A 26844-nucleotide genomic window follows, 5' to 3' on the forward strand; every position below is an offset into this window, starting at 1 on the left:
TTTTAAATGATATCTGTCAATTAAAAAAAGAGTAAATTAAATTTTCCCTTTTTTCATGTGTTTTCATTCCTACCAAGCAAGTTGGTAAGCAAGAGAAGATAATGTTGTCTGTATTGAAAGTAAATATTATTAACTTTAAATATGCATTATTGTAAAATATGACCGTGAAATATAATCACGAAATAATTTAATACATATTTCAAATCCAAAGAATTACGTCTGCTCAACAATGGATAATAATAATTTGTTTCAAAAAGCTCTCGGTAACGGGATCTTCATAGTCCCAGTTCCCATCTCCATATCATCCTAAGGGACAATAAATCACTTTAAATTTCGCCGTCTCGCTGATTGTGCTCCTTTCTCGGCGCGAATGGACTTTCATTTAATTTGATAGTCGTCAGTTCAGTATTTTGATATTTCTCACTTCTCTCCATTTCTTAATCTTCAACAATTTGCTCTCAGAGAATACCTCAATTAAGGCAATGGTGTTTCGTTCGTGATTATTGTGTTTTGAGCAGTTACATTCGTTTCATCGTACTTTTGTATCCCAAAAACGTATTAATACCAATTAAAATCACATAATTATCTTGTGTTTCTGAATATCACATAAAATTTACCCTTTCATATCAGTTTTACTGAAAAAAAAATATATTTTCTTTCACTTCAAAATACTATTTATCTGAAACTTTTGAAAAGCCAACAGTTAAAATATGAATCTTTAAAAAATGATTTTTTTTTAATCCTCAAGCAATTTATTTCAACCATTTATATGATGTATTTTTATTGCCAGATTTTATTAAAACAATGTGCATTAAATTAGTGAAAGATATCCTCAGATCTAAATTTGCCATTTTAAATATATATTTATATATATATATATATATATATATATATATATATATATATAAATATATATATATATATATATATATATATATATATATATATATATATATATATATATATATATATATATATATATATATATATAAAAATATATATATATATATATTAATATATATATATATATATATATATATATATATATATATATATATATATATATATATATATATTTATATATATATATATATATATATATATATATATATATAAATATATTTATATATATATATATATATATATATATATATATATATATATATATATATATATATATATATATATATATATATATATATATATATATATATATATATATATTTATATATATATATATATATATATATATATATATATATATATATATATATATATATATATATATATATATATATATATATATATATATATATATATATATATATATATATACATATATATATATATATATATATATATATTTATATATATATATATATATATATATTTATATATATATATATATATATATATATATATATATATATATATATATATATATATATATATATATATATATATATATATATATATATATATATATATTTAGTACTTATATAGAAATAAAATTCGATTGGTTTTTATGGTTTATAACGAATATTTCATTCAATTTTTTTTTAAACTGTCAGAAGGTCAATTCGCACAAAATATAGCGACTGTGCTTACATCTCGAAAACGAAAGTCTCAAAACTCGGTATGTGATCGTATGCTTAGTAGGAATGTGTAGTATTTTGATCGTATATATTGTACATATGCAAAAAATTACAATTTATATATTTTAAAATGTGATTTTACCGTGCTATTTATTGGTGAATGTTTACATACTAGGAGGTTAACATTAATGACACACAAGTTTATTCTGCGGCAAATCGATTATTTCTCAAAAGTGAGTATCTAAATTGTATTTTTGTATACAATCAAAGATATCGATGATTTAACACACTCATATTTTTTTTTATTTCAATCTAATAAAAAATATTTCTTACCACTCCCCACCAAAGAGCTTGTGCAAAATTGGAGAATTTGCTATCCTTGACATCCTTTTCTGCCAAGTAAACCAGGAATGAAGCGAAGATTAGCCCCAGGAATCCGATGTACAACGTCGTTATCAGCTCCTGTAAAAAAAAATGATAAACAATTTATTTTTTATAACTAAATACTTTAAATAAACATACATTTATATATATATATATATATATATATATATATATATATATATATATATATATATATATATATATATATATATATATATATATATACATATATATATATACATATATATATATATATTTATATATATATATATATATATATATATATATATATAAACATATATATATATATATATATATATATATATATATATATATATATATATATATATATATATATATATATATATATATATATATATATATATATATTTAAGAATATCATGAATTAATCAGTTCAATAGTCCTAAGTAAAGAGACTTTCCCTATCAACCTATTCTCTCTTCCTGCTACACAATACACAAACTTACGCAACCTTTCCATAATGAAAGCTCACAACCCTTTACTTTTAATACTTAATCCATTAAATAACTAAGTACATTACCTTTATTCATAAGAAAATCGTTAACTACTGAGCGGTAAATTTTACAGTATAACCGATTACGTAACACCGCGTTGTAAATTTTTCGTTAATTATTTTTGGAATTTATATTTCTTTTCGAATTTTTCTTACACCCCCCAGTCAGTAAAAACCATTTTCAAATCATTAAAGGGTGTAATTAGTAGTCTAATTTCAGGTTTTTAAGACCCAATTACGCTTGCGTTATCATTTTAGATGATGTAAAATGTGTGCTAAAATTTTTTTTTAAACCTAAACAAACTTGCAAAAAAATATAATTATTTACAATAATGTTATTTACGGCGTATGTTCTTGACGATAGTATTGTTCGGAGAAAATGTGTTTTTTTTATTATTGTGCCATGAAGAAAATCTACATTTAGATTATTCATATATATTATTCATCGACATTACCAGCAAAAATATTGAAATATTGAAACGTTTAAGCGAAAATTCATATTTCCTTAAAAGGTAAAACTGAATGAAAATATATACACATGTCTTTTATTGCATATTTTTTTTTATATTTACTATTTAAAAAAATACAACGTCATTTTCTGAATAGAAGTGAAACATTTTAGTATCAAGTCGAAAAAAAAACAAATTATTTATTTATTTATTTCAAAACATATTACAAACATAAATTATATTTACATATAATATTCCCGATGAGTAATTCCTAAATCTACTGACAGTTTAAAGTATTAATAGAAAACGCTTAAAATCCTATTATATTCCCTGTCGAAATGAACCGTGAAGATAATGCTTATATTTTGTGTATCCATGCGAGAACATTAGGAACATGTGGTATCAAAAGGAAATAATTTATTACCGTCGAGGAGTTGGTAGTGAAGTGGTTTGTTGAATCACGAATCACGGACGTAACAAAGGTAGAACAAAAGCTAACAGAAGATCATAATGTTATAATATGACAGTTCATTTCCCAACTGAACAAAAAAAATCCAATTTTAAAATTTTTACTATTATATATAATATTATTCAGTAAAGTTTTATTTGTATTGAGTAAGTAAGTTTTATTTTTAATAAGTTTTTTTTAACGATACGGCTATTTTGTATATCATAAAGTAAATTTCTAAAAGGGGGATAAAAAAAATATATAGAAAGCGTTGTTGCATGCGTTCAAATACAAAAATATTTTTTTAATATTTCTGATAAGCGAATACATAGATACGGCACCAAAAAAGATCTAGCTTTAGAGTAAGAAATATTATATATTGCAAAATATTACATATTTTACAAAAAAAATCGTTTGAAGTATTTGGGATGCATAAACTTCATTTATCTCTGAGTTGGAATTTTGAGAAAAGATAATGCCATAACTTTGTTGTGTAGAAAATTTTAACTTCTGCAATTTTAAAAGTAAATTACAAGATCCTTATTAAAAGTAAATTATATCACTCAGGTATAACGTTAAAACTTGAATGTTTGATATTTTATAAGATTTGAAGCGCAATAACACTTTAAAATGCTGTGAAAATAATCATACAAAGTACCTAATAAAAGTATTTTTACAGGGAAAATTTAAACTTTTCATGTCAATCATTCATTTTTCAGGAACTTCTCGATGTGACCATAAATCGTTGATCGAGTGAATGAAGAGTAATTCATAAACGAAATAGACAAAGGGAGCGAGAACGAAGGATTTGTGATCAACCACTTACTTTCAATAGAAAATCTGACAGAACACATATAAACGTCACATTGATTTATTTGCTCACGTTGGTAAATAAATGTTTCATTCTCTTTTCTCATTTTTCGGATAGAAAGGGTAATTTTTGAAGTACAATACGACATTTTATTATTCGTTGGTTTCGGGATACTCAGTTTGATTTGTTATATGTTAAACTCATATTTACTTTAATATAATGAGATATATTTGTATAATTTATATTTGAAGCACTAACTTTGTGATTTACCATTTTATAATTAAAATGTAACTTTGTTTTAAAATACAACATTTTGAGTGTGTCCAAATACTTGTTCACAAAATCTGGATTATATCCAATTACAGAAGTTATTTTCATATTATTTTTTGACATCTCATCAAAGATGAAGAAAATGCCCCGTAAATGCCCAGACTTCCATATTCTTCTTCATCTTTGAAGAGATGTAAAAAAATAAATTGTTTTAAAATCACTATAAATATTTAATTATTACTTAATTATAATGTCTACCGGTTTCGAAGCTAACCGCTTCGTTTTTAAGACTTATTAATACTTAAACACTTAACAAAATTCTAAATATTTTGACGGTTAGGCAAAGGAGCTTGGGTATATCTCAAGTGGCTTTATTTTTTATTCTATTAATTTAAGTCAATTGCACGAGTATAATATATTTAGAACTTTTTTATCAAATTGGTATATTACACACATGCAATAGGAGACTTAAAATTATAATGCAATAGAGGACTTAAATTAGATTACTTAGAAATATTATTAATTAAAATGGGCATTTATAATAATCAACAACTAATAAATACACAAATAAATGATTTTTCTGAAAGTCGGTTATTCAATATGTTTCCAATCACTCATCGTCTCTGATCCCTTTTGACTGTGACTGCTAATCAACACCAAAAAAAATAAAGCCACTTGAGATATACCCAAGCTCTTTTGCCTAGTCGTTAAAATATTTTGAATTTTGTTAAGTAGATAGTGTTTAAGTATTAATCAGTCTAGATAAAGATAGTGTCGGTTTTTTGGTCCCGTGGTTGATGTCGCGGACACAGACGCGTGGTAATGTATTTTAAAGAGTTAAAAAAAAAACAATCAAAAATTTTGCATCATTGCAAATTTTGTGAATAAATGACATGTACCTAACGCAATACTTACCTTTTTTGTGCACTCGGTCATAAACGTATTGAAACGCATTTTGGCAGCATTATAAATAATAAATTTAATAATATTTAACGGCTCTACGTGACATTTATTGCCTAATTATTATGCCACTACGGCGGGGAAGCTTTATGTCCGTCCGTTGGGGCTAAAGTGGTTTAGCGGTTTGGGGAGGAGCCACCCCTAACGGACGAAAGGAGTGGACGGAATGGAGTTGTTATGAAAAGGAAACGGGTACAAAGGGTAATCGGAAAAACAATTTCCGAATGATATACATACATAAATCAAAACGTATTAAGTTTCATTGCAATAAAATGCATGAAATAAAAATAAAAATTGAAATTAATGTACATTCCTCATTTAGTGAAAAAATACTAAACAACATAAGTGAGAATTTATATTATTAACTTAAAAATATGTTCAAAATCTTCAGTTTGTAGTTATATTCAATAAAAATTACAGTGAAAAAACGCTCGCCTTTTGCTTGGTGCAGGCCTTGTACCGTGTTTGTAAGAGCCGTCTTAAAAATTACAAACAAAAAATAAAAACATATTTTCCCCATCGAGCAAAAAAATACTAAGGAATATAAGTGAGAATTTATGTTATTAAACTCAAAATATATTCAAATCTTTAGTCTAGAGGAATATTTTATAAATATTAGAGTGAAAATACAATTATATTTATTTTGACCCCCCTAGGAATCCAACCCGGGACCTGCATGGTAGCCTTATGTCCTAACCATTACTCTATGCAGGCAAATAATAAACTCAAATTAACCTAACTTTCCCATTAAACTATACAGGCATATAATAAACCTAACCTAACCTTACCTAACCATTACATTACGCAAGCAAATAAAAAGAACTCTACCCATTTTTTAAAGATATTTTTTTAATTAGGGACCTTTGAATGAGCTATAAATGAAATGATCTGTTTTCTGCAAATTTGCATTGAGTGGGAATAAACTTCCATTGCTTTGAGTTTCACTGATCACAAAGTTCTCTGCGTAATCTCCACGAGTATGTATGCAGGTAAATCCCCTTTTTCCAGAACAGTTCGTGGGTAGACTCGAATAAACAAAATTATTTTAAAAGCTCACTTTTAATATTGAAACAACTATATTTCTTCGTGTTAATATATCAAAAATGTTTTTGTTTTAAAATACAGGTATAAGATTAACTTAGCAAATACAGGCATTGTCTAGTATGTTTAGTTGTAATTTTAATTTATGCATTGTATTATATGCCTTTTTCACTTTTAAATAAAAATTTATCGTTTTTTTTTTTTAATAAAACCTGATTTTCGACATTGAACTGATCTGAATATATGGAAGGTTACTTAGATCATTACCTCGTTTTTGTTTAAATGATACCTTTTAAAATATCTGTTTTTTAATACAATTGTCTTCTAACCAATCAGCGATATTTAATTTAATAGCAAAAATGTTATGATATGTATTTCCTTCTAGTTTAAATATCTGAAAATGGAGTATCATGTATATTAAATCGTTGATAATTACAAACATCAATGTAAAAAAATATAAGGAGCTTTGAAAAAAAAACTTTTTTTATTTCTATGGAACAAAACAACATGTTTTGTCTGGTAGCCTTCATATTGCTGATAAAACTGGTCAACAACGATTTTGAAACATAAATTTTGATGACTGATTTGGACTAAGTTAATCGTTTCTATTCAATGTCTACATATATGGTGACAAGCTTGTATCACGTCAAGTTTAGATGTTACAGTCGTATTATTGTTTGTATGGACCCCATACGTTGAAACCGTAATAGTGGTTAATATCTAGACATGTTTTAGTCCAAGGTCTAAGGGATTCAAAAAAGGATTGATAATTATGTAGTAACAGTGGAAATATATAATCTTATTAATAGTGAATACGATAGCATTATATGTTTAAATATTTATACATAAATAATAAGATAGTCTTTACTAAATATCAGAAATAAAAATATCCCAAACTAAAAAATCTGACGTGCTACATTTTTTTTGCTTTCGTTTTTGAATTCAGTTATGCAAAGTGCATAAAGATCAGGTATTTCATGCCAGTTACAAAATAAAAGTTGTAAATTGTTGGCCAGTATATGTATCATATTGCATTACTCGCGAGCCATTGGAAGCTATTGAAATTTTTCGGAGATATCGCTCACTCCTTCCAAGAACGTCATAAATCAAAAATCGTCAATTTTCAGTCATGCATGTTTTCAGAATGCCTAGAAAATGTACTATATCACAGCAAAAGAGGCATATTTTTAACTCAATATTTACCCGCTGCAGGGTAGAAATTGTTGTTTTTGCATTTTGAAGAAAAGGTATTGATCAATTATTTTTTTAAATATACTATATATTTTTCAAATGGAGAAAAAACCTTCAAGTTTTACCTAAAAAGATCTGTTGCACAGTATAAAGTTCAATAAGTGGCTTGAAATTTATTTTTAATACATTGTGTTATATTTTTAAACTTTAAAAACGTTCTCCTGAAAAATCAAGTTTTTTGATTTATGACGTTCTTGAAAGGAGTGAGCGATATGTTACTTTTTTATTCAAAGAAACATATTTTAGTTTTTTTCATATGCACTAATAATTCGATATCATATTTTTTATAAGCCTAAGAGGTCTGTTATAACAAATAGCTACAAAATTGTGGTTAAGGGGTTCGAACTAAGAAACTCAAACTCACAGTCTGTGACACTAACCACGGGTTAGTAGTTAATGTTCAAAAGACTGAAGCACCATGGTTGTTAGTTAGTTATGTTTCTTCAAGGGTTCAAGTTGTATACTGAAAATATTGAGTATTAATAAAAAAGGTAAAATGAATCATAGAACTCGTTACCGTCTTTCCCACTCATCCAGTCCAGGAACTCACGTCATATTATCAACCCTGATAAATTCTTAAGTGCTCTACTCTCGGGTTTTATTTCCTCAATATTAACTCCTTTTGACGGTTATGCTGAACGTTTAACGTATACGTTCGCCATCTGTAAAACCTGACACGTAAATGATGAAACCTTTCTTTGATATCCTCCTTAAACATAAAATCGAGTTGAATCAGAGGCTCGAATCATTAAACAGATACTCGGTGCACCAAAATATTCACTGGAATATTCATTCGGTTACACTCGTTGCGATAAGAATCGATCATTCACATTATAATTTTTTTAATGTTTTCTGCCGATATTTTGTACTGCTGTCTGTCTAAAAATGATATTGCGATCTTTTACAAATTTAGTTTAAGTATAATTGGTATTTTTATTACATGTTCAAAGCATAAACTTATCTAATCTTCCCGTATGAAAACCTAATCTAGAAAGTAGTGTGACATCAGCGCCACCGTGGCAGTTTTATCAAGTATTAACGACCTATCAAGATGTGTAAACTGAACTGAACTAAATAAAAACTTATTCTAATAGTCGAATTCAATTCTTCAATATAATATTCAGTTCAAAATTTCGGCATCAATAATTGATGGTTAATAATAAGGTTTTAAAAAATACTTCAACACATTTTTGAAGTGAATGTTAATGTGTAATGTACTGTACCAAAATTTGACATAATCAAGTTTTTCAAATACTTGAAAGTGGTCAGGTCAGAAGTCGTATGCATTAGGAGAAATATGAATGTGGATGAGGTGAAGATTGTTTGATTCTAAGACAGATTGGTGTGACGTTCTACTCTCTCTGCCTACTTTGAGAAGGTGTAATGGTTTGGTAGTTATTTAATTACTTATTTTCTTAGGGATATCAATTATTCTTCAGTTAATTTGTGGTATTATTATTTGCAAAAAGTATTTTTTTTTTAAAAAAGACAGTTGAAAAAAGCTTCATAGTATTCCTGTGATAGAATGACAAGCTGGACAAAAGTGTTATGTCAGTGACCATGAAATGACCTTTGCTCTAAGTACTTAGGTGTGCCTTTCATTTGTGAGGGTGTTTATATATCTACAAATATATATACTCGTATATACGACAAAATCTTTTTTTTTCCTTTGAAGCATAAACTCCCACATTACCGGGAAGATAACAAGACTTCTTATTATCCCAAAATTCTAGTGCCTCTTCACTGCCTATGACTGGCTGGGAAACAATTTTTTCCTCAGCTTTATATTGTACGATATAGGAACATCCACTGGAGATTTCTATTCAGAATCCCTCAGGCCTATTCGGACCCGACATATATCCCTAGACCATATTGTGTATACAAATATATAAAAGTACAATGTAAACCCATAAATTCTCTTCAAAGATACATCACAAAAGTGTTTCGACAAAACAATACGTAAACATTTTCGCAGCTTACTCACATTACTTTACATAATTTATTTGTAAAAAAGACTTGTTCAAAAGTTTAACAGTAAAAAAGCTCTTATCTTGTTATATAAACTTCTTATACGTTAATAGGCAAAAATTTAACTGCGTTAAAAACAACCTAACACGTGCTCTATTGTGAATTTTATAGTTGCATGTTGCCATAAACTTATTCCATACATCTCGCTAGTAATTTATACCAGAAGCTAGCACAAAATGATGAAATTATTATTTATATTTCCAATATACCGGAAACAAGGATATTGCAACAGAAACCTTTGAACTCTTAACAAAAGGTCAAGAGTTCAATTAAAATATGAATCAAGAAGAAAAATATGTATTGTGTACGGACTAGTCTGACACATTTTACATAGATTGCTTCACATTCCTATATACAGAACCAACCTGCCGATGGTTATGCCTGTGGGAAGAGCTACCGCTTTACTGAACAATATCACTCCGGATATTGTCTTAGGGAAATTCCAATGCAGTATTCTTCTACATCTTTAACAAAAGTCTATTTACTTACTTTCTAATTTATCTATTTAATAAATACGCCTTTAATGTTAGTTTGTTATGTAAGTTTTAAGTGTATTAAGTGAACGATGAATGATAAAAAGAGTGTTATATTCCATACCACAATGCTTTTAATATACAAAATATTTACATTAATTTTATTTATTGTTTCGGCATTCGCTTTGTAGTAAAACGATGAAATATCGTTTATATTTAGACCTTAAGATGGAAGCATACATAGCTTCCAAAACTAGTCATCATAATAAAATAAACTCAAGTGGTAAAAAATAGGTGTTTTTATTTTTACAATTTTTTTTTAAATATTAATTTTGAATAAATTGGTTTGAAAATAAAATGAATTGAAATTTAATCGTTACGGGTGTTTGAAATAGGACAAGTATTGTATACCCTACATTCACTTACCCTGAATATCTTCATCGAAAATGGGGAACATTTCTCCAGACTTTTTCACCCGAATCAACCAAACACAATACTCTCGGAGGAAAAATGCTAAATTTATGCATGGAAGACCATTACGCAGTCCCGATCCCGAGCGCTACTATCCGCGCCTGGTCTCCTCTCCATTCCCAGATCACCTTCCTTTCCCCGACGCCGACGGTAGGAGCGTCTGCCCCGACCTCACCTTGCCTCGCCTCACCCCGCCGCACCCACATCAGCAAGCCACTGACAGAATACCCAAACACCGCAGGTGCTGTGATATATATAGCTACGATTGCCAACTGTAAACTGATTGTTTCGGATACAAGATTTTTTTAAATTTTATTAATTAAGAGGATAAAACGATACAGAGGATTTAATCAACAAGCGACCGCCGGAGATGTAACATATCTTTCCACTCCCGATTTTTTTAAATAATTTAAATGAGTTAGTTTTTTACAATATGTTTAGAAAAAATAACAACTCGCTTCAAGTATATTATCTTCAGCATGTGGGGCTATCTATGAGTACGCCTGTGGCTAAACATGCAAATTTTGGACTTAATAATTCGAGCACACACTGCGCACTCCGTGTCTTCGTCACTTCTGTTGCGCCGGTAGCCACGCGCAGAGACCTCGTGAACACCGAAGTTTATAAACTTGTTTACTAAACAATCAACTAAATTTATTTTTCTGTTTTAAAAATGATATCTACAATCATTGGATCCTCCTGATATATCGCTCACTCCTTGCAAGAACGTTATAAATCAAAAATCGTTAATTTTCAGTATTGTATGTTTTCGGAATGCCCAGTAAATGTACTATATCCCAGCAAAAGCGGCATATTTTTAACTTAATATTTACCCGCTACAAGGCAGAAAGTGTTGGTTTTTGCATTTTGAAGAAAAAGTATTGTTTAATATATTTTTTTTAAATATCCTAAATATTTTTCAAATGCAGAAAAAACCTTCAGGTTTTACCTAAAAAGATCTGTTGTACGGTAAAAAGTTCAATAAGTGTCTTGATATTTATTTTAAAAACATTGTATTATATTTTTTTAACTTTAAAAACGTTTTCCTGTAAAATCAATTTTTTGATTTATGACGTTCTTGATTGATCTCTCTAATTCTAATGTATGTATGCACATGAGAAGTGAAATAATAATTTATATTATTTGTTTACTTAAAATATTATTTTCTATTTCTTTAATAACCGATGGTATGATGGAGTCCTCCGTTCTATCCCCATAAATATTTATTGATCTTTTTGTCTTGAACATTCTTGAGTCCTTTGTCTTGTTCCATATGTATGCGAGATAAGCACTTAACGTTCATCGGTAATAATTTATGATTTCGCAATCCATAATGCTCGTACGTCATATTTTGTGAATTCGTCATTTTATGTACTAAAATATTTTTTTAGAACCCGTATTTTGCTGGAAATGCTTTAAAATTTAAACTTTATAGTAATTGTATCAGATTGATAGCGGCATTTTTTATATTTTTTTTTTTGACTGGTTGGACCTTAATTAGTCTGTTATTTTTTAATTCCATTTATTTTTTTTATTTGGATCCTTTAAATATGCTTCTTACCTTATATTTTTGTTGTCTATTTACTTTACCCATTTATTGTTTTATATTTTATGTGTTGCCCTGTGTTAGTTATGTTTTATTTTATTATTTTTTTTACTTTCTTAATTGTGTTTCAGTCTTGTTAACATTAATCCCATGTCCTAAAATGAGTAATGGAAATTACTCATCGGGAATATTATATTTGTGACTTAAGTATGTAATACGTTTTGAAAATAGATAAATAAATATTGATATTAAGTATGATTCTTTCAGATCTTACGTTTCCTTATTTCGTATTTAAAATTATTACATTTTCAAAAATTGACGTAATTAATATGTTGAATTTATCTCTAAGTATATGCTTTCTTTGATAATATTTTACGGATTTATATAATTGATTCTGGTTTTTATCTAAATGAAATTTGAACTGAAGAAATTTGATTCAATTTATCTAAATTCTTTACACTTTATATTTCATATTGTTTATCTCCTCTACAAACGTTTTTGTAAAATTATAACAGTAATTATTCGTATCTCTTAACTGTTCTAATTAACCATTCCGCTTTTGTAAATACCACATATTTGCTTATCCCCCTGATTCTCCGATATCATCACTATCCTTGATCCAAAAGCTTCAAAGAGATTAAGACAAATAATCCAATCGGGTGCATTGAAACGGATTATACAAATAAACTCCGACAAACACTACTCGTACCTTTGATTATATTATATGGGTACTGACTAGTATGTTTAATACGTACACGTGCATACGTACATTAGGAGTTAATTTAAATTCACAATACTCTGGATATTTTTCTTGGAAAGCCATAATTTGCAACATCGAATATTAACATAAAACAATATACACAAAAACGACCTTTTCTTGACGCCTAATGATGAAAAACTAGATTTTCTGTAAATATTTCCCAAGTTTCACTTCAAAAGGAACAAAGATAAATATGACCCGACTAAACACACAAAAGTTTCTTTTGTAACAGAAACTTCCAACACTGATAAAAAAATCTATGGATTGTTTTTCTCAGTCTTATTTAGAGAAAAATATTCAACTTGATAATTTGAACAACTTTCATGTATTTTAGCCATCATATTCTATTTTCTTTAGTAGAAGAACAACACAGTTATGGTAACTTTGAATTTTGTTAAAAACATCAAAGTATAATATTGTATATTATACATTGTTGACGACAGTAAAATTATATTACCAGACAACATCTTCCTACGAACATGTCTGGAATAGTAAAAATTTATATCTTGACCCATTTCTCACATCCCTTCATCGAAGTAATTCAATAAATACAATGTGAGAAAAGGAGAAAATGGCTAGCTGGTGTAATGACAGCGTTAATGGAAACACATTTGAGACATAAAATAGAGATTTTATTTCTCAGCTGGTCATTTGAGACCACTCGATTATCGCAAGAGAGGGTATAGTTCCAGAATAGCGTAGCGCAGCGGGGTAAGGCGTGAGAGAGTGTCGTACGTAATTCCGTGTTGGGGAGACAATTACTACTAATTGAAAAACCCTCATCCTCTTTTCGTTATGAGATACCAGTTTGTAGAAGCACTTACATAGATATCGCTGGATTCGAATAAAATGTTTCTTTATCTCTAAATAAAAGAAGAATTAAACAACCCACCCTTAAAATTAATGACAGCGTTCAGTGAAGACATTGAACCAAAGTTTTTTATTTTGTCTCCAATATTATTTGAAATCATTTATATTGATTTTCGTACCTATTACAATCTTCCAACCTAGAATTTGTAGACAAAGATTTGGACGTACTCGAAAAAAATTGAATGAAATATAGAAGGTGAGAGAGATAAACATTTAAGTGACAACACGTTTATATAGACTGATGAATTTATTTTGACATCTCATCAAAGATGAAGAAGAATATGGAAGTCTGGGCATTTACGGAGCTGATGACCATCATGTTGGTCAGGCTGGTTTAAGTGATCACTTTACACACTCGTAACGTTAACCAATTCTACCCATTATTGACAACCATACTTTTCAAATTCTTGGTTCTAAAGTTCTATATATATGAACCAATTTCGAAACGTTGTTCTTGAATCATTAGAACTTCACTAGAGACATATATTGTTGAGATGAAAAGAAGCTGTTTTATTGAGCAAAAACTCTTTATTAGTATTTGAGATCCAAAACCTGGATTATAATCACATACATAACGCCAGAAAATATCATTTTCATTTTTATTATTTTGGCTTATAATTTGACCAGTTACTTTATTAACATTTTGAGTGTCTATTTGGAGTCACTCAAAATGTGATAAACATTTCACTCTACCTATTTGAATATATCCACGTATGGTAATGAGTTAATTACCTGAATTCTACATGCTGTCTCAGCAGTTCCGGTATATTTGCCGGTATCTCGGCTCCCAAACAAATACAGACCTCTCTTAGGGGTTCCCTTGTAGGGGTTGCGCGATTATACGAGCAGGTATTATAGTTTATGGCACTTCAGAACTCCCAAAGTAAATTGGATATTATTGTGATTTCGCTTCCGCGCTTTCGATTATGCCTTTAATATTTATTTTCCTTTTACTTTTCACTGCCTGAAAAGTCATGTTTATTATTATAATTATTTAATAATAAAAATTGGGCTGCCGTACTGGAGGTCCCGTGGTCGATTCCCAGGGGGGGTCAAATAAATATAAGTGATTTTTTCACTCTTATATTAACACAATTTTACCTTGGACTGGTACCGGAAGCGGAGGGCTGATCACCTTTCCTTCATGTGTTAACGATCAATATTACACTGCGTTTATATGATGCAGTGCCCTATGCACCATTGGGGTGCGGATAAGGGTTGGAACGTTTTATTTTATATGGTAACAATAGTTTTTTTCATAATTTTAATTCAAATTCTAGACATACATAGTCATCTTTTACAATCTTAAAAGTCATAACGCAGTTCTCTCTTTTAAAGAGACTACGCTCTGTGCTTGGACAGGGACTAACTCTTAAAATTTATTGTTTATTATATATATTAAACATAAGATTTGATGGACCAAATAGATTTTTGATAATTTTTTTTTAGAAAAAAGTGATATACGAATCAGGTTTGAATTATTTAAAATGTTACTATTTGATTCTACTGTCCGTTCTTTTTTAATAAACTATGTTAGAATGTCAAAGCAATAATAATTATAATCTGACCTACAGAATGCTTACTCTGCGGTTCACCCTCATATCGTTTGACTTTTAAAAAACCTTTTGACTCATAATAAAAATTATAACATATGTGTCTATCTGTACATTTAAAAAAATGATGAAGCCCTAGTACCAACTGTTTACCATATATAATTAGTAGATACGAATATTTTAATTAGTAAATTTGAAGTAATAATTACATGTTTTATGTTCTAAAATAATAACTCGGAAACATATCATGAAAAATCATATATTTATAACAAAAAAGAAATGGAGGAATGACAACAGTTTTGACTCATTAAAGTTTTTTTTATGATGAAAATGTTCTTGCCGAAACTGGTTGGAAAAAAAATTACCAATAAAAAAGTGGCTAAAAACAAAGCTGTTTCTTTTATAAGGAAGTTGGAAGTTGGCCATCCACAATGACGAGGAGCTCAACAAGCTGCCCTCCAGCGTGACGACCATCGCTCAGGAAGGCGTCCTACCTAGCACCTTGGCCATTCTCCAGTCCATGGGATCAAGAGGAAGGCGTTTTAAATTGTGGACTCATCTTTTCCCCGCTCCAGACTCGACAGCCCGAGACCGATTGATGACGTTTTAATCCTTTTTTTGTATAATATATCATTATCATCATCATCCTATTATTATTATTATTATCCATGTCTTTATAAGCTCCCTTGAGGTAGTATTTTACGAAAATGGCGCTGTACAAATTATCCAAATTATTATTCTTATTATTTTTCAAAAGCTTGTTTTTTTAAAAAATAAAACATCGTATCGTTCTTGTACGAAATATTAATTCTGAAGCTTGATATATACCACAGTCTTCGTTAAATGCATATAGATGCGTTGCCTCCATCCTCACTTAAGTTATTGTTTAGGTCATATATCGTCACTTACCCAATTATTGACACGTGGGTGATCTATCTTCGCTTTACCCTTATACACTTACGTACGAGAATGTAACATAGTCGCTTACAACAGTGCCTATGTAATTAATACCATTAGCTGTCCACTTAGTTTAAAGTCTTTAGCTTGGAGTAGTGAGCATTCGACAGCTAATCAAAGTACAGATCGACTACGGTGTATTGGCATTTTGGCAACCAAGCCAGTTAACCTGTCCAATATTGCCTAATTGAAAGCGCTTATCGGATTAAGCCATGCATTAGGGGAATTCTATCTCTACTGATAAACGTACATACATAAATACCGTAAATTCCCAATTGATTTTAACAAATAATATTCAATTAGACAGAAACTAGATATCATAGAATAACGTATTATATCCTACAATAATTTGTATATTGAAGGATTATTTATAAAATATTCTCAATAATTATGATAATACGAGTAGGTATTCCTTTATTTGATAACAATATTCAACGAATGAGACAATGGTATGCGCATATGAGGAGAATGGAACCATCCAGACTCCCCCACATCGCACTGTACAGCCAACCCCATGGTAGACGACTACCGGGCAGGCCACCAAAGACATGGATCGATAGCTGGGAATCGACATCGCAGGAGGCTAATTCCTCTTAAAAACAGGCCACAAGGCCTACACCAAGAAGAAGAAGAAGACTTAGATAAACAATATTCCATACTTTTTATTGTTGGTTTTTAATATGAAGAGAATGGCATTGAATATATACCATATTGTTAAAATAATAAAAAAAATTAAGTAATAAAATGATGAAATTTAATGCTTTGGTTGTTAATCCAGAAAAAAACAACATTTTAAGTATTTTTTTTAATATTTTTGATATTTCAACATAGGTGAAAAAGAATTTAGTAGTCTGGGTATTGACAGGGCTTATGACCTGTAATAGGTTGGTTAATACCTGCCCTCAATAAGCCCTGTAAATACCCAAAAATTTATATTGTTCTTCATCTATATTAAGAAGTAAAAATGTAAAAAAACTCCAAGGTAGAGAAACCCACATTTGTGAAGGAATATTTGAACGTATTTAAAATGTTGTGAAATATATGTACATATTTTCATTTAACCCAAATGAGAACAAAACCCGTAACATCGTCTGTGAAAAGCAACTATTGTAACCACTAAATCGTGCTGATTTTGTAAAATAATCACAAAAAAAATATTCACGAACTTTTTTGTGTCAAAACTAATGTTTACATGCATATTCGATATTTCACTAACTTTGTAACCGCTCCACAAAATCTCAAGAAATTTTTCACTTCACAAAACCGCTAGATCACGAACGGAGGAGTGATGATGACGTCACAATTTAGATATCTTGGCCGACTGCCAACTCAGAATTTACAGCCAAAAGCGTACATTAAGACTTAACTCCATTTTTAACAGAAGTCATTTGACAAATTCGTTAAAAACTGAATCGCTTAAGGAAGATTTTTTTAAAATCTTGACATAGATGAAGGAAAATATGGAAGTCTGGGCATTTACAGGACTTACGACCGTCATAAGCTTGGGTAAGTGATTTTACACACGTGCAATATTCACTAATTATTCTACCTATAATTTACAAACACTCCTCAAATCCTTGAAACTTCTACATATATAGATTAAACTCCGTAATACGGTATGCGCGAGTTCACAATAGCCATCTATGGTGATATAAAAAAAAAACTTTTACTAAGCAGAGACTTTCTATTTGTATGTGAGGTCCAAACCCAGGATCATATTCACATACGAGTACATGAGAAACACTTGAAAACATGATTTAAATATAATTTTTTATTATTATTTTTTTTTTGAATGTTACACGTGTGTAAAGTGATCACTTAAACCAGCCTATGACGGTCGTAAGCCCCGTAAATGCCCAGACTTCCATATTCTTCTTCATCTTTGATGAGATGTCAAAAAATAATATGAAAATAACTCCTGTAATTGGAGATAATCCAGATTTTGTGAACAAGTATTTGGACACACTCAAAATGTTGTAAACATGATTTTAAATTTGTTTTAGCTTGTAATTTGACCAGTTAATTTATAAACACCATTTTGAGTGTGTCCAAATACTTCAAATTAGAGATAATCTTTATTTGTGAACAAGCTTTATAATGTATTATTTTTTTGACATCTCAACATAGATGGAGAAGAATATGGAAGTCTAGGCATTTTCGGGGCTTACGACCGTTATAGGCTGGTTTAAATGATCACTTTACACACGTGTAACATCCACCAATTCTACCCATGATTGACAACCACACTACTCAAATTCTTGGAACTTCTATACAAGTATATGGTTCAATTTCGAAACATGGTGCTTGAATCACTAGAATTTCACAAGAGACATCTATTGGTGAGATGAAAGACATCTATTGTCTGTGTATATGAAGTAAAGTTAAATAATGATAAATTATAACGCAACATACACAGACACATCAGTTTAATACATCAAGTATAGAAGACCACTCTCCGAAGACTTCTTGGGCCGCTTTCTAAGCAACTTAAGGATCTGTTAGACCACAATCTCCAATTTCAATATCGAGTGGCCCGTGGTGTCTTACAACCCCTAATATAAATTTACATATTTATACGTATTGTCAACAGATTATAGACTTCGAGTTTACCCTCGAAGGTTGTAGCGCAACTAGAAGGTTGTCTGTTTTTAATCAATAACTTCAAGTTTGTCAAACTATTTTGATCGAAGTATGTCTCCAAAGTAGTGTATTTTTTTTTTAATATTTTGTACATTAAAAGCATCTTTAACTTTGTGGTATGGTAATATAACACTCTTCCTATCATTCATCGTTTACTTTGTGTGATACTTTTTAAAAAAACACGAATATTGTGACAACCGGTTTTGGAATAATCTTTTCATCATCAGGTCATTCAAATGAAACGGTCTGATACTAAAAATAAGTAAAGCAATAAATAAAGACTTACCCATAGTAAATAACGAACTGAATTTAACTTTAAGACCACTTTTAAAAATATTTCCATTGAGATTCATTTGTTTGTTTTTTCTCTCTTTCAAAAATTTATTTTTGTATAAATTTCAGACCTCAACAATTTAATTTGAATGATCTGATTATGTAATGATTATTCACGACCGTAGTCACGAATCAATGTTTTTTATATTGGTATTACACAAAGTGAACAATGAATGATATAAAGAGTGTTACTTTTTTTTTAAATTTAATATCTTTGTAAATTCTAGTACTTAACACCAAAATATTTATCACCAAGTGAGATGTGCACCATTTACAAGTCATGTTGAATGTTTAACGAGTAACCAAGGTTGAACGATTAATTCATCCCTTCAAAGTCAAAACTGAAATTAAATAAAGTGAAACAGGAGCCGTCAAAAAGATATCCATTTAAATTCTACCAAAATGTTAGTATTTGACTTTGGTGAATGTATCATTATTTCTAGAAAAATGTAAATGTTTACACTTTACGTTAGAGGTAAGTGTAATATTTGAATAAATTTTTATTTTCATACTAAAAACATAAATGACACTGGCCAAAAAAATTAAGAAAAAATATCGTGCCGGTTTTTAATGTGCTTATTTCAAAAATGTCACCAGATTGTTTCTATTAGCTCTAGTTTTTTGAGGTACAGGTTAATTGTTGTATTTTATTTATTATTGGTTATTTATTGAATGTTTTTCACAGATACTTTGTAGCACATTTTATAAACTTTATAAAATAAAACAACTTTGTTTTAACCACTTTTTATTGGTACACTTTTTTCAACCGGTTTTGACAAGAACCTTGTGATCCTCAGGGTGTATGTATTAATTCTAAAAAATTGAAATACTCATAGTTAGGTTTTACGATATAGAAAATAATATAAAAATGAACAATACATATATGCGTCTTTATGATTTTAAGCCCTGTAAAAAGCCTAGATTTTTATATTTCTATCTCAAACAAAGATTTTTTTGTCTCTGTTAAGATATCCATATTGTATCTTACTAAGTTCTGGTCAAGGTGCAACATGACAATTAAAATAAGACAAGTAAATGTATGCCGTAAGAAACAACAGGTTCCCGTAAATCATAAATACTTGATTCTATAATTGCTTGTATGGTATTAGAATCTGTTAAAGCGAAGGGTAATAAACGATGAGGTGTGTAAAGTTATTTTAATTAAATTTTGTACCCAGAACTTGGAGTGAAATGTAGAATCTACACGTACACATATTTAAATTTATTTAAGCAACCCTTTCAAGCTGCTCAGTAAACACTCGAGTACACAAAGTAATTCATTTTAAACTAATTACATCCATAGGCTAAAAGAAAATTTAAACTCGCAGTTAATTTAATGCGGTAAATTATGAAATTACTGAGGGATGTTTTCATAATTTGAAAGGTGTAAAGGATTTCGCTAACTTGTACATACGAGTAGGTTCAAGCATGTTTTTTTTTGGGGAGAAAAAAAACAAACTATATTATTTTTTGACATCTCATCAAAACGTCAGGAAGGTGACACCCTAAATCAATTGGGTTTAATAAGCACATATTAGATGACAAAATGTAAAAATTCTTCTTTTTTATTTTTTTATCACTTTACACACGTGTAACATTCACCAATTCTACCCATTATTGACAACAACACTACTCATATTCTTTAAAGTTCTTTATGTATGATCCAATTTCAAAATATTGTCCTTGAATCACTAGAACTTCACTAGAGACATCTATTGGTGAGATGAAAAAAGCTTTTTATTAAGCAGAAACTCTTGTTTTAGTATGTGAGATCCGAATCCTGGATCATAATCACATAAACGCCAGAAAAATATCATTTTAATTTTTAATATTTTAGCTTATAATTTGACCAGTTGATTTATTTATAACATTTTGAGTGTGTCCAAATACTTGTTTACAAATCTGGATTATCTCTAGAATGTTGAGCGGAAGGCTGATCACCTTTCCTTCATGTGTTAACGATCAAGATAACACTGCGTTTATATGATGCAGTGCCCTATGGACCATTGGGGTGCGGATAAGGGTTTGAAAGAATGAAGGAAGTATTGTTAGTATTACTATTTTAAACACTAATAAATTAAAGCGTTAATATGGAATAAACAGAATATTTTGATACAAATTTTCTATCATTGTATTTTTGTGAGATGTTCTCTCGTTTTCTTTCTCTATCTTGTAATTAGTTATTCTTTATTTTTAACGAAATTTTACTTCTTTAACGAAACGAAGCTGCATGCTCAATTTTTCGATGTGGAAAATTTGTTCATCATAATAATCAATAATGAACTTTGGCTGATGAATATCCTCTTTCTGGAATAATAACGAGATATTGAGGTTTTACCATATACATATATTTGATAGCGTGTCTCTGCCGCATGTAATTCTTCTACGTAATATATTTGTGCTTTGGGAATATGTAATTAGACGGTATCGTTAAAGAATGAAAAACAATTTTAGAAATGTAACTTACCTAAAGTTTCCTGACTGCTCGCATTCCACTTAAACTTTATTTTAAACTAATTTGCATATCATGTCGGTTTTATCAAAATTTAATTTATATTATTCATTTATGAAATTTTTAACCAAATATACCTTTATAAAAGTTATTAACGCTTTTAGCGTAGAAACACTTTAAAAAGAAAATTCAATGCTTTTTTTAAAATTATCAGAATGAAAATTGGCACATGGCACGATCAGGTATGCCAAATACTTGAAAGTGGTCAGGTTAGGAGTCGTAACAATCGGCGGGTATGTATGAGGAGATGCATGAACGTGGAAGAGGCGAAGAATGTTTGCATGGACAGAGTGGTGTGGCGCTCTATTCTCTCTGCCTACCCCTGCGGAGAAGCGGCGTGATGGTTAGTTTTTTTTTTAATTTTATGATATAATACCGAATACGATTTTTGTTATGTAAATGTATCTTTGTCATTTATTTTATTGTATTTAATTATTTGTAATTGTTATGAATTATTTTAATTTTCCATCTAAATATGATTAAAATATATAAATTTAAAATTGAATCTATAAAATATTGATTGGGGTCTTTTTTTATTTTATTGAACTTAAACACTGAAGATAATTGTATAAATAATTAAGGAAATATTCAAGTACAGTAATGGGTAATATGTGGAAAGTTACAAGACATATAAAGGGAATCTTTTGAACCAGCCTGTACCATAGGCTTCTTCAATGCCCAGAATACCAGATTCACTTCGTATAAAAATACCTTTCTCTCTGTTGTAACATCGAAAATAAAATAAGTAGGATTTAAAAGTGAATACTCAATTGGTAAGCGCATACATACACGTAAATAAACATCAACAGACATTTATAAGCCTAAATACTTAAAACTTCCTCCCTAACAAATTTGTATTTTTTTTTAAATCTCGAAACTTGAGAAACATAACTCTTTTATAATTTTCGTTAACGTATATATAGTCCAACAAAACAATCATAATAAATATATTATTTATTCGAAAACGTGATGGTCTCCTAATTCAAGCTAACAGCTTATACCGAAATCTGTCTAATTTAAACAGATTTCCACAATTATTCAACCGCGGCAGTCAAAATAAAGAAGTAATAAAGTATTTTATAGCAAGAACAACGCTTGCCAAACTTATTTTTAAACTGACGTATTTTTATTTTGGTTCTTACGAGAAAAAAACTATTCATGAAATAGAGTAAAGAAACATGAACAAAAAATCATTTTCAAATTTTGTTCAAAAACCTAAAAATGAAATTCGTTAAGGATGCTTAAAGTATTTAAAATACCCTTAAATCTCTTTGAATACACAATTATAGGATTTAATCGTTTGGATTGGATTTTTACAAGATATATTATAGATATGTTGTTTTGTGCTTTGTATTCAATTATTGACAGATTGGTGAGAACCTATTACAAGTATCTAACAAAAACAATCGAGTCGTAACAATCGGCGGGTATGTATGAGGAGATGCATGAACGTGGAAGAGGCGAAGAATGTTTGCAAGGACAGAGTGGTGTGGCGCTCTATTCTCTCTACCTACCCCTGCGGGGAAGCGGCGTGATGGTTAGTTAGTTTGTTTTCAACAAAAGCAATTAAGCTAGCCGACAACAGGTCGTAAATCCTGTGACTCTTCAAAAAATTATATTCCTTTTCTGTTTATTGCTTTTCCTCTGTTGCGAGTCAATAATTAAATGGTACAAGTATGAGCATGTGTTATACCATAATAAACCTGAGATTATTAGTCTTTATATTTCGTAGAACAAAAAATATTATCAAGTTTTAGTAAGCCATAGAAAATAAACACTTAATGTCCATAGTAAAAGCAGACGTCGGATAAATCATAAAAAATATATTCCGGTAACATTTGGTCTGAACATTTTACAGGGTTTTCCGGATAAGCAATCTTACATTTATTCAAATAAATTGAAGAAGCGTTTCTAGGTAAACACTCCAGAAAAAAGGTTATGACCCAAAATATTGATTTCGACCCATGGATATTGGTCAATATAATGTATTCAATTATTTATTATTTTTCTGTCTAAGGAATTCAAATCAAATGTGATTTAAAGAAATCAAACAGTTCTGCTTGATAATGTTCATTGACAGCAAAATGACGGTTAGTAATTGAATTATTTTTAAGTTTAAGCACACTTGAGGATTCTACTCATCTTCATGTTGAAAAAATACAGTTCTTTGAAATGTAACCCTAGACTACTCCTGATACTACGGAAGATATCGAACGAGCCGTCCTACAACGTATGCACAAAGACCGGTAGTTCATCAAATCCACAAAAAATGGAAAACATAGTACACGGATACGTAATGCTTATTTCAAAGTATTGACAGTACGTAAGTTCGAATATTTCAAAATATTTATTAATTTTGCATTAAGAAAGGCCGTAAAGTAATTTTCTGTCATTTTTATGCGTTGTATAATTACATTTCAATACTGCTAAACTATAAATGTTGTACCTCATGCTACTTATATTGTGATTTGTAATGGATTCACTATATTCATGATACAAATTAAAAGAATATAATCGTTTATTTATTACTTTTTTGTAAAACATTTTAGATAAAATGTGAACATTGATATTGCTTTTATTTTAAATTTTCACAAAAAAATATTGGTATCGCTTTTCATTTCAACAAAAGAAGTAGAAAAAAATAATTTTCGTAAGCTTATTGAAATATATGTGTGCATATTTATTTATACTTATACGATTCACGATTCAATCACTCATAAATAGTTGGTCTATAAGCAAAATTCTTCACCTCCGTTTACCGCGGAGGTCCATATTTATACCTACATAAAATGATTTCGGAGTTCGGATAAACTTGGCTTCTGTATTCTGTAACCCTGATACATCAGTGAGCTATTTCTGGTACTCTGGCCGTAGGTCAATTTAACGCTTAATCTGAAAGCTTTTCTTATTAATACCCTACTCATAATAACGAAAATCCTTGCGTTTACTATATTTCATATAAAATATCTGTTAACCCTTCATTTTAAAAGATTTATTTAAATTTAAAATTGTTGTGTGTGTCCACGTGTCCTTACAAAGCCCAACATATTTGCACTTTGCTCTTAAGCTAGCACTAGGTTTTAATGTAAACAAAAGGACCTTACTCGAACTATGACATTTTTTATCTTGCTTACTGCGTCTTGCTAAAATGGGTGTAATATGTAAACAAGAACAAACAAAAAAAATGATGGGAACTACTTAATTATTATTGTTGTTATTTGAGTGGATATTTCAACAACTCCTTAATATATGAGTACCATTGGTCAACAAAAAGGTGATATTGATAGTATTTTTTTTCAATCGCCTTATTGAAAGCTTTTTATACTCTTACCATCGTTTAACAACAGCCGTAAAAGTATTTCATGTTTACAGGTTCGAACAACATATTTGTACAAAACATAAACGAAAATATTATAACCGGACCACTTTCAAACTTGCTTCTCCGTAATAATATTTGCTCGGAGAAAAACGGAGGATGAGAATTATGTAAGACAGCATTCGTATGTGACTTGTAAAGTTAAGCGGCGGGCGCCGGGTATACAAGTGCTTTCACTGAAAAAGCTGGGTATTTTGCTAACGAAAATTCGCAACGAAAAACTGGGAAAATTTAACGTAGAAAGTTGCCTTATTCTAAATAACACACAGCGTTCGTTTATAACTAAAGGTATTTTGACATAATACAGTAACGATTCAGATTGGACAGAATAATTTTTACAAACTTTATTTTTATCTTTGAGAAATATTTTCAAAGTCAGTTTAAGGATTTCAGCTGTAGATATTTTAAAAACAAGTTTTTCTCATCATAATTTGGCCCTCATCTATAACCAGATGCAGGGGCGTGCATTCCATATGGGCAGAAAACCAGTGTCTATCCTAACTTACCCGCGTGATATACAAAAACCGAAAATATAAGAAAATGGCGAAGGTCATCTGCTGCTGCAGACCGATCCGCAGTATTGAGACTAGAGAAGAAGATATAAAAGTGCAACCAGTACCTACCTTACCTTAATAAGTAGTACCAACTTACCTTACTCCCTACCTCTTCTGCCTACCCTAGAAAGTAGTACCAGCTTACCTTACTACCTACCTCTACAGCCTACCCAAATTAATTCTTTGTACTTGTCACTACCCAGATGGTTTATGGGGCACCCCATTTAATCGAAATGGTGCAAGCTTGTTTGTTATTATTGTTTGAATATATCATTTGCTTAAAAAAATAAATACTTAAAATTAAAACAATCCCTCAAAAGGATACCATTGTGATTTGGCGATCGCAAAATAAACATTTTGAACAAAATTACGTATGAATATGTAACTTAATTAACATTCGGACAATGTGTGTATTAAGAAGCGATATTTTAATTCACTTGGTTACCCACATTTTTCTTCAACCGGACCATCGTCAATCCCATCATAATAATGTATAATATAATCATTTTCTTGCATGCATCTATATCAAAGTGTCACTTCTAAATTAAAGCTTTCTCAATCCAACCAAATATGGTTGTAGAGAACTCTCACGTACAGTATCATGAGATTTATATTATATATAGGAGTTCCAAATATTTAAATCGTGTGATTATCAATCAGGGGTTTAATGGTGTATTTTCTACATCTATGTTGAGATGTCGTCCGCCTCCATAGTGTAATGGTCAGCTCGCTCGGCTACCGTTCTGGAGGTTCTAGGTTCGATTCCCAGGGGGGGTCAAATAAATAAAAGTGATTTTTCACTCTAATATTTATTCAATATGATCCTGGACTGGTACCTGAAGCGGAGGGCTGATCACCTTTCCTTCGTGTGTTAACGATTAAGATAACACTGTGTTTATATAATGCAGTGCCCTATGCACCATTGGGGTGCGGATAAGGGTTTGAATTGAAAATGTTGAGATATTAAAATAGTAAAAATAACTCTTATGTGGAGAATCCCAGGTTTGTGAACAACTATTTAGACACA

General features: G+C 29.7%; 1 protein-coding gene across 9 annotated transcripts in view; it reads right to left on the reverse strand.

Annotated features, from left to right (window-relative positions):
- Positions 1 to 26844, reverse strand: part of LOC148310710 (potassium voltage-gated channel subfamily KQT member 1-like) — a 261723-nt gene that overhangs the window by 72916 nt on the left and 161963 nt on the right. For all 9 annotated transcript variants that reach the window (XR_015837366.1, XM_088257926.1, XM_088257927.1 and 6 more), the window contains one exon: positions 1929 to 2057. Coding sequence is in view for 8 of the 9 variants with exons in the window: in XM_088257926.1 (XP_088114052.1) it covers positions 1929 to 2057 (129 nt within the window). In the remaining variant the exon portion in view is untranslated. The remainder of the gene's footprint in view (positions 1 to 1928; positions 2058 to 26844) is intronic.

The sequence above is a fragment of the Brachycentrus maculatus genome, unplaced genomic scaffold, assembly GCF_059751285.1.
Source record: "Brachycentrus maculatus isolate JH-2025_06_01 unplaced genomic scaffold, ASM5975128v1 h1tg000089l, whole genome shotgun sequence".
NCBI classification, from domain to species: domain Eukaryota; kingdom Metazoa; phylum Arthropoda; class Insecta; order Trichoptera; family Brachycentridae; genus Brachycentrus; species Brachycentrus maculatus.